This window comes from Sardina pilchardus, chromosome 14 (assembly GCF_963854185.1).
Source record: "Sardina pilchardus chromosome 14, fSarPil1.1, whole genome shotgun sequence".
In the NCBI taxonomy this organism is placed as follows: Eukaryota; Metazoa; Chordata; class Actinopteri; order Clupeiformes; family Clupeidae; genus Sardina; species Sardina pilchardus.
In genome coordinates this window covers 7497945-7507944 of record NC_085007.1, presented here as the reverse complement: position 1 = coordinate 7507944, position 10000 = coordinate 7497945, and the positions used below count along the sequence as shown (strand labels likewise).

Below are 10000 nucleotides of genomic sequence, written 5' to 3'. Positions count from 1 at the left end.
CACCTGAAAGCAGGTGGGCCCTGGCCTGCCCGGCGGGATGTCGGCCTGGTAGAACACCTTGAGCTCCGGCACGAGGGCGATGACCGTCTTGATGACCAGCGCGATGATGTCGGACCAGACGCGCTTGACGTCGGCGCCCTTGGAGGCCAGTCGCCCCAGCACGCTGGAGAACGTGCGCTTGCTGCCCGTGCTGCGGCTGTCCGAGTGCACAAAGTTCCCGCTCTGGACGTTCAGCGAGTAGTTGGTCAGGTGCATGAAGACCCGGTGCAGGTTCTTGGCGCTGGGCTCCTGGTAGGGTTCCGTGCAGAACCGGGAGAGGCCCTCCTTGGCCACGTAGATCTCCAGCGGCTCCAGGGAGCGCACCAGGACGTAGAGCCGCACGTCGAACTTCAGCTTGTCGATCAGCAGGGGGCGCTGCATGTACTCCTGGACCACGGCCTGCCGGACCGCGCCGGACCCACCGCCCAGGCCGCCCGTCGCCACGGAGCGCAGGTCCGACGGGTCGCGGATCAGGTAGATGCCGTCGCCCTGGGAACCGCTGTCCGGCTTGACGATGAAGGTCGGCCGCGGCGAGGAAGAGTCGCATTCCTTCGCCAGCCGGATCTGAGACGGTGAGGAAAGACATGGAGGAACAGGAGGAGGAGGAGGAGGAGGAGGAGAAGAAGAAGAAGAAGAAGAAGAAGAAGAAGAAGAAGAAGAAGAAGAAGAAGAAGAAGAAGAAGAAGAGGAGGAAGAAGAAAAAGAGGAGGAGGAAGAAGAGGAGGAGGAGGAGAGGGTAATAAAGAAGAAAGAAAGAAGAAAAAGAAGAAGATATATTGTTTTAAAGAAGTGAAAAAGGGAGAGAAAAGGAGAAGCAGAAGAGAGGAGAAAAGGGATAATTAAGAGTTTTTAAGACAGAGAGCCAGAGGAGGAGGAGAAGGAGGAGGAGGACGGCGAATCGATAATCAGCATTCAGGGCCGGACTGATGTGCAGGGAGCCAGGCGCTTGTGGAGCCCACTGCAATAAGGATGCCTGACGCACCCACACTGAGAAGCAGCAGAGCAGAGCCAGAGATGCCATCAACCTCCCATTGTTCCCTTACACACATCCATCCAGCCCCGTTTGGCCTCCGCCCCGACACCAGTGACAAACGACTCCTCCGACGACGCCGCAGCCAGAGGTCTCGCTGCACAATCGCGGCGGGGAGCCGTCGCGCCGGCGAACAGCTTCAATTTAAAAGTCCTTTTGTTAGACGTGAGTAATTGCAATCAGGGCACAAAGGCAGAGGCGACCACACAAGAGATTCTAATCAGGAGACACACACACACGCTCCGATCGGAGAGAGAGAAGGCGATTCACAGAGCTGCGCTCGCTCTGGCGCAGTTTACGAATAATCACACGGAGGATCAGCGGTAATGAGTTAAACGAGAAAACACACAATGTGACTCAGCCTGCAACACACACACACACACACACACACATTTACTCCTTTATTTGTGTCCACAATACAGAAGAGATATAGATACGGACCCAAATTGACAGGTGCAATAACTGTGACAGTTAACAACAACAAAGTCTTCTACTTTTAATAAACATAGAGGACCTTGGCAACTGACTCCTGTAAGAACTCATCCCTGGTGCCTGAGGATCCTTCAGTGCTTAAAGGGACACTTCAATGATTAGCATTAAGCTTTGTATCTTTAGAAAACCAGTCATGTTTTTGAATGGTCGTGGATCATTCCCTCAGTATGCCTTGAGATGGGAGAAATACGGATTTCAATGTTGGACTTCCTGCTTTCAATGATGTAAAAATCATCATTTTACATCATTGAAAGCAGGAAGTCCTATTCATGGGTTTCATTGAAATCCGTATTTCTCCCATCTCAAGGCAAACTGAGGGAATGATGCACGACCATTCAAAAACTGGTTTTCTGAAGATACAAAGCTTAATGCTAATCGGTGAACTGAAGTGTCCCTTTAAACCCACCTTCCCCCATGAGAGAGTGCTGTCGGCTCCCATTGCTGTACCATTCCCAGTGGCTCAGTCCCACTTCTCATGGCATCTCATCAGGCCCTGCCACCTACAGCACACACCACAGCAGCACACTGCTGCCCCCTGCTGGCCTGCACGGGAACTGCTCCAGATCAGCATAGAGCCAGCAGCTCCGTGCTCCAATACTGCAGAGCTCGTCAAACTTCATTTACTGATAACGATCCAATCAGTGAGCTTCTCCAGGCGTCGTTTCCATGCCCAATAAACAGCAAGATTCGGGTGTGATGACTACTAGGCAATTACATGACAACATCGTCCATGTATACGTTTTTAATCAAGTTTTAATTAAAACACAAACGGCTGGGGCTTTATTAGACTATCAAGAGAAGAGTTCAAAAGTTGAGGGAAGTTGTGAGAGGCTGCATGAACCGGATGCAAGAGTAAGCACAGATTAAAACATAGTCTAGTGCAGTGGTTAAATGAATCAATGAAATGTTGGTGTAGTTTTAACGGTTACAATGTCATCATTCGCAGAGAGATTATTAGCAGTAAAAAAGTCTTCAGTGGCGTTGGGCTGGAATATCGCCACTCGTGATGACTCATAGAATGGCTCTCGCCCCAATCAAAAATGAATAAAGAGCTCAAGCGGACCAAACTGTTGAATAAAACAACACATAGTCTTGGGCAGTGGTTCTCGACCAGTGTGCCGTGAAGTAAAGTGAAGTGTGGCGTGGAATTCTGAGGAACCTAAAGTGCTTTTATATTCATGAAATAGGCAAGTAGAGCTATTTGTAAGTGCATCAATAATGGCCTCTAGATTAAAGAGCTCAATCAGCATCATGAGAGTATATAGTCATTTACTGTGCATTAGCCGCACTGAGTAAGCTGCAAGGCAGCGTTTTACGCAAGTTAAAAAAAAAAAAAAGTTAAAGAAATGATGATGCATCGTGTAGTGTCACTCAAGGAGCACTGAGGTCTCAGCTCATGCACAATGTATAGAGAAACATATGGGCATGAGAATGAACACTCCTGGTATTGCGTTAGGCCATAATGTACCTGACATACTTTACAATCAGGAAATCCGGTGTGTGTGTGCCTTGGCGTTTTGGTTTGCTCTGTGATGTGCCTTAGCCCCAAAAAGGTTGAGAATCTCTGGTCTAGAGGGACACAGTCATTGTAGACAAACAGATCAAATAAACCCTTATTTTAAGGGTTCTTTCCTCACTGTCAAAATCACTGTGTGTGTCTCTGTGTGTATGTGTTTGTCTTTGTGTGTGTGTGTGTGTGTTGCTGCCTCAGTTTCAAAATCACTGCGAATGGACACATTTAAAGGAGGTATTATGCTGCCCCCCTGTGTTTAAGCCCTGACATTAAAATAAAAAGGGGAAAAAAAAGACAATAAAAACTCCCAACACGTCCAGTTGAGGAGAGCGGTGTCACGGGCTCCTGTTAGCTCATTCCCCACCCCACAGAGGCACCTGTAGGGCCGGCGGCTATCAATAGCCCTGCTGCTGCCAGGGAGGAGCGCTGGCTACACCGCAAATCCATCCGCTAGCTAGCAGATCCGCTATCACACTTGTCATTCACAATTAGCCCCCTGCTAGCGCCTAACCTGCTTAGCTACTCTCACAAGCACGTCTCTGTCGCCGCTAATTACTAACCGCATCGCCTGACCGCTCTACAACACCCTCCTCAGGAGCACAGCCTGCGTGTGTGTGTGTGTGTGTGTGTGCATACGCGCGTGTGTGTGTGTGTGTGTGTGTGCATGTGCGTGTGTGTGTGTCTATGTGTCTCTCTGTATGTGTGTGTGTGTGTGTGTGTGTGTGTGTGTGTGTGCGCATGTGTGTGTGCTTCCTAGTTAGCCATATTCAGCTTATCTCATTTACTGTGTGCTACTAATGACTGTGTAATCCATGCAACTCTGGCACACAGCTTGTGTATTAATATGTGTGTGAGAGAGAGAAAGAGAGAGAGAGAGAGAGAGAGAGAGAGAGAGAGAAAGAGAGAGAGAGATGGTAGAGAGAAAGAGATGGTGGGCAGAGAGAGAGAGAATTAGAGAAAGAGAGGAAGAGATGGTAGTGAGAAAGAGAGAGAGAGCGAAAGAGCGAGGGATGGTAGAGAGAAAGAGAGAGGAAGGAGAGAGGTGGCATTTCACATCCGTGGGCTCTCGGGCCCTGCGGACGGACAGAGAGCCAGGCGTCTGCCGGCTGGTTGGCTGGCGTGGCGGATTAGGGACAGGATGCCAGGATGCCAGGATGCCGGCCAGCGGATGAATGGGAGGGGATCGGCAAGCAGGCATCTGGGATCGAGTGCTACATAAGGGCTTTGGAACAGGCCCTAGAGCCCTGATGCCCTGTGTGTGTGTGTGTGTGTGTGTGTCTGTGTGTGTGTCTGTGTGTGTGTGTGTGTGTGTATGTTTATGCAACTGTGTGTGGGTGTGTGTGTGTGTGTGTGTGTGTGTGTGTGTGTGTGTGTGTGTGTGTGTGTGTGTATGTGTGTTTGTTTGTGGGTGTGTGGGTGTAAGTGTGTGTGTGTGTGCGTGTGTGTGTGTGTGTGTGTGTGTCCTGTCCTCATCTGCTCCTGTGGTGGCTCAGGATGACTGAACTACTCTCTCTCTCTCTCTCTCTTTGCCACTTACCAGAGTGTGTGATCACATGGCCCTCTCTCAAAGACGATATTACGGAGCTAATTACTGACTTTGTAAACACGCAACAACGTGCCCTTTTCACGCAAGCACACACAGAGGCACACTACCGCACAGCGCACAGTGCAGTCTCCATGGGAACGTAACTGTAACATTGTGAATGTTACAGTTTTTGGAATGCCAGAATAACAGAACACTCATACAGTTGTTCTGATTCTAGAAGGTTCCATATCACCCACAGACAGCACCATTTTAATCTCAACCAATCAAGCTCAAAACACAAACACAGGCTTTGCTTTTTGTTACTCCTTTGTCGCTCCATGCTTTCTGGTCTCACCTGTGTGGTAAAGATCTGGTGCTCTTGTACAATTCTGTGCATCAGAGTCTATGGAATGACTATAATGGAACACTCATACAGTTGTTCTGATTCTAGAAGGTTCTGTCTGGTCTTACCTGCGTGGCAAAGATCTGGTACTCTTCAGGAAGGATCCAGGAGCGTGGGTAGAAGTTGTACTCCTCTGGGAAGAGCTCCTGCATGGTCCGAACCGCACGGCTCAGGTTGATCTTCCGCAGCATCTCCACCATCCCTGGACACGGGCAGGAATGGAGAAGGGGAGAGGGGGACAGAGAGAGAAGGAGAGAGAGAAGGAGAGAGAGGGAGAAAGGAAGGAATGATCAGCTACATGTTTATCATTTTCATCTGGTTTCCTAAATGTGTCATTGTCCATTGTCTGTAGATTTTTCTGTGAATTTATAAATCTGAATGTTCTAATTCTCCATTAATCTGTTAAATCGGCTGCAGGCTAATCACGCTGCTTTATTATGTTGATGACTCCTTCCTTTCGTCATCATTTCAGATGCCAAGTAAACTCTAATGGTCCCCAGCTGCACTTCAAGAGAAACAACACTGAGGATTCAAGCGTAGTTCTTCTCACCGTCTTCAGAGAAAGAAATCAGAACCATGATATACTGTAGGCCTTAGTCATGAGACCTCAGCTTTATTAGAAATAAGCACCTCTGATTGGTCCGCTCTATTCTGAAGCTCTCTTCCAACCCTAACCCGAACCTTAACCCTACAGTATGTTTCACATTGAAGCACTGAATCTTTATCCATAATGTAAACCTATTCAAAGACCCTTTCGCCGACCATAAAGCCAACCTTTACATTTACATTTATTCATTTAGCAGACGCTTTTATCCATAGTGGCTTATGTCAATTATATCATAACGGCCATTGTCCCCATTGCAACTTGGGATCAAGGGCACAATGTTGGAAGCTGGAAATTGAACTCATAACTTTTCTTCCAACTGCATTCTAGCCGAGCTCCTTCGCCATTTCACGCCACCACTGCCCTGAAACACCTTTTGAGTCTAATACAGAGTGCAAGCATGCACAGCGTTTGCGTTCCAACCCTCATGGGATCAATGGCAGTGAGAATCAGGCAAATCCAACAGGAGGCTTTAGCCGCGAGCGAGGCTCTAGAGCGCTGTTTCAGCTGACTCACTCTGGCATGAAGGGATTTATTTAATGGCACTAGCTGCGCTAACGACGCTAATGACGCTAGCTAGCGGCACTAACGACTCCTCCTCAGCAAAATGGCTCCGGTGTAAAACGCTCTCTCCCCCGCTGGGGTAATGGATCTGGCTTCCAGTGTGTCCACGTGTTGACACGCACGCCGATGGCTCCCTCGATTTCAACCGATCAATAATTCATCTGCAGACAGTTTGATGCCTCATTGTGTCACTTAAAAAGATGTGACTGACAGAAGCCTGCGAAAGAATGCTGAGCGATCGATGGAGCCACAGATAGCCTTGTCTTTGCGCGCGCTCTCTTATTTAACAGATCTTTATCTTATCTTTATTTATTTGCCTGATGCTTCAATCCAAAGTGACTTACAGATGTCAATTAATTGCAGGGCCACACTCCCTGGAGCAGCTCAGGGTTAAGTGCCTTGCTCAAGGGCAACGGTGGCAGGTGTGAATCCAACTCACAACATTTCACACCCGGCTCATTATCCAAGACACTACCATCGCCCCTAGAGGATTAATTTACCTCGGTAGTGTTAGAAATGGCAAAAAAAAGGCAAAGCGTATGGGTGATGTAAGTCAAGGGTGAACCAGCTGACAATGACCTCTTTGACCTAGAGCAAGCACCTAATAGTGCATCCATCACAGCAGGTCTATGACCGCACATACCTGTACAACACTTAAGCCTACCTTACACTGACAAGATTTGGGAAAGATTCTTGAAAGATTGTAGTCTTTTAACTAATGCCCCTCATTCAGAGTTTACTCAAAAGACTAGTCTTTCGAGAATCTTTCCCAAATCTTGCCAGTGTAAGGTAGGCTTTACATGAATAGTTTGCAACTGGTGTGACACGATTTGGTGTGACACATTTGGGGTCTCATGTTTGTCATGAAGAGCCGTACAACTTAAAGTTTAAATCATGAATAAAGGTGCTGCTTATCACCTCATTTCACGGTTTAATAAAGCGGAGCGTTTAACTGTGGTACTAGCCACTTAGTCACATGCTGTGCTTCGCATCAAAAGCAGGAAGTATGCTAACACTAATGTGCTAAAGCTTTAATGCCCCCTAAGCTCAAAATCAACTCTATATGCGTGATTGGCGTGTGAGGGGCGCACAAAGCTATCGCTAAAGCCACAGGTCTGGTTAGCTGGAATAACCTCAGCCCTTGCAGTAATCCTAACTCCAATTATTTCAGCAAGGAAGCGAGAGCTAAATTTAACCCCTCATAGCGCAAACCCCTTACTCTCTCTCTCTCTCTCGCACTCTCTCTCGCTAACTCTCGCTAACTCTGGCTAACTCACTGTTAGCATGTGAGAGAGTTCAGAGAGGTGGTGGCCATCTGGCCATGTGCTGGTTGGTGATTCCGTGCCCTTCCGTGCCCTTTAACCGCTCATAACGCAAACCCCTTACTCTCTCTCTCTCTCTCTCACACTCTCTCTCTCTCTCTCTCTCTCTCTCTCTCTCTCTCTCTCTCTCTCTCTCTCTCTCTCTCTCTCTCTCTCTCTCTCTCTCTCCCTCTCTCGCTAACTCTGGCTAACTCTCGCTAACTCACTGTTAGCAGGTGAGAGAGTTCAGAGAGGTGGTGGCCATCTGGCGGCATCATGTGCTGGTTGGTGGTTCCGTGCCCTTCTCACCCTGCAGGCTGATAATCAGCTGCAGTTCTCCGTCATGATGATGACGACAGGGACGGCCTGAGCCTGCAGCTGACCTCAGCTCAAGGGCCAGCACAGCACACGGCTAACTGGCGTAGAGTAGAGCACGCTCAAGACCAGTGGAAGACCAGTATAGCTTAAGCACTGGACCAGTACAGCACACGGCTAACTGGCATATAGAGCACGCTCAAGACCAGTGGAAGACCAGTATAGCATGAGCACTGGACCAGTACAGCACACGGCTAACTGGCATAGAGCACGCTCACGACCAGTGGAAGACCAGTATAGCATGAGCACTGGACCAGTACAGCACACGGCTAACTGGAGTAGAGCACGCTCAATACCAGTGGAAGACCAGTATAGCATAAGCACTGGACCAGTAGAGCACGCTCAAGACCAGTGGAAGACCAGTTTAGCATAAGCACTGGACCAGTAGAGCACACGGCTAACTGGCATATAGAGCACGCTCAATACCAGTTGAAGACCAGTATAGCATAAGCACTGGACCAGTACAGCACACGGCTAACTGGCGTAGAGTAGAGCACGCTCAAGACCAGTGGAAGACCAGTATAGCATAAGCACTGGACCAGTACAGCAATGGTAATCAAATAAGGCCCCAAATTGCTCCAGAGGGTATGGCCCTGCAGTTAATTGACATCTGGATAGACGTATCAGCAAAATATATAAAAAATAAATAGAAATAAAAATAAATAAAAAATATTCCATATGCTAATCTTTGCACCCTTACATGAACAGGGACTCTGCGTACCTGGGAACTTGTTGACCTGTCCAGAGACGATGTTCTCGTTGTCGTGGAAGGACACCCCATGCCAGTAGATGTCACAGGCAGCGCGACGACCGGTAGGGAACTGGACAGAGAGAGAGAGAGAGAGAGAGAGAGAGAGAGAGAGAGAGAGAGAGAGAGAGAGAGAGAGACAAGAGCAGCTCTGTGAGATGCTTCCAGTTCATTCACAGCTGAGAGATAGATACTTTTATTCATCCCACAGGGAAAATTCAGATGTCCAGGAGCATACAATACAGTGTGTTGTCCATCAACAAGCATTCTCGATGCAATGCCCTCATAAAAACACAGATGACAACAGTTAATAACGTTAAAATGTCACAATACAAAAGTGATTTTTTTTTTTTTTCCAGGTGAATTGAGTACATCATTGCTGTTTCATCCATGTATCATTTAGAATATTAGATGATCAGAGTTCCATGATATTACACCTCATTACCTATGACACCTGTTATTGTCCAGAGTACAAGTGCAAAGACAATGAAAGGACTTAATGACCGCTGGCCCAAAAGGTCTCAGAGTATGTAACAGACGTAGACAGCACAGTCAGGAGGCTCAATGGAGACTACATTGGAGACTGATAATACTGGACTATAAAAGGATCCCGGACAGGATCAAGGGGGATGGGGGGGGGCATTGCAGATGGATGAGCTGATTAGGACCTCCTGCTGTTCAGATCCAAGTGTGTGTGTGTGTGTGTGTGTGTGTGTGTGTGTGTGTGTGTGTGTCAGCCAAAAGGAAGTTCCTTATGTCTGAAAGCAAAAATGAACAAACAGTGAGTGTGAGAGAGCAGGAAAGGAGGGAAGTATGGCATGGTGGTATGTGGGTAGTGTAGCAAACAGGGTGGTGTGGATATAACATGGTGGTAGGGAGTATAGAGTAGTATGGAGTATACTGTATATGACATGGTGGTATGCTTGGTGTTGGTGGTATGGAGTATATATAACACGGTGGTGTGGAGTATAGAGTAGTATGGCTATGGAGTATATAACATGGTAAGTAATATGGTAAGTTTGGTGTTGGTGGTGGAGTATATATAACATGGCGGTATGCTTGGTGTTGGTGGTGGAGTATATATAACATGGTGGTATGCTTGGTGTTGGTGGTGGAGTATATATAACATGGTGGTATGCTTGGTGTTGGTGGTGGAGTATATATAACATGGTGGTATGCTTGGTGTTGGTGGTGGAGTATATATGACATGGTGGTGTGCGTGGTGTTGGTGGTATGGAGTATAACATGGTGGCATGCTTGGTGTTGGTGTATATATAACATGGCGGTATGCTTGGTGTTGGTGGTGGAGTATATATAACATGGTGGTATGCTTGGTGTTGGTGGTGGAGTATATATAACATGGTGGTATGCTTGGTGTTGGTGGTGGAGTATATATGACATGGTGG

The 10000-nt window shown here is 47.7% G+C and overlaps 1 protein-coding gene across 1 annotated transcript in view; it reads right to left on the bottom strand.

Annotated features, from left to right (window-relative positions):
* Window positions 1–10000, bottom strand: part of ttll11 (tubulin tyrosine ligase-like family, member 11) — a 37653-nt gene that overhangs the window by 20551 nt on the left and 7102 nt on the right. The window contains exons 2-4 of the mRNA XM_062555088.1: window positions 8568–8667; window positions 5071–5204; window positions 4–603 (exon numbers count right to left, since the gene is read on the bottom strand). Coding sequence (XP_062411072.1) covers window positions 4–603; window positions 5071–5204; window positions 8568–8667 — 834 coding nt within the window. The remainder of the gene's footprint in view (window positions 1–3; window positions 604–5070; window positions 5205–8567; window positions 8668–10000) is intronic.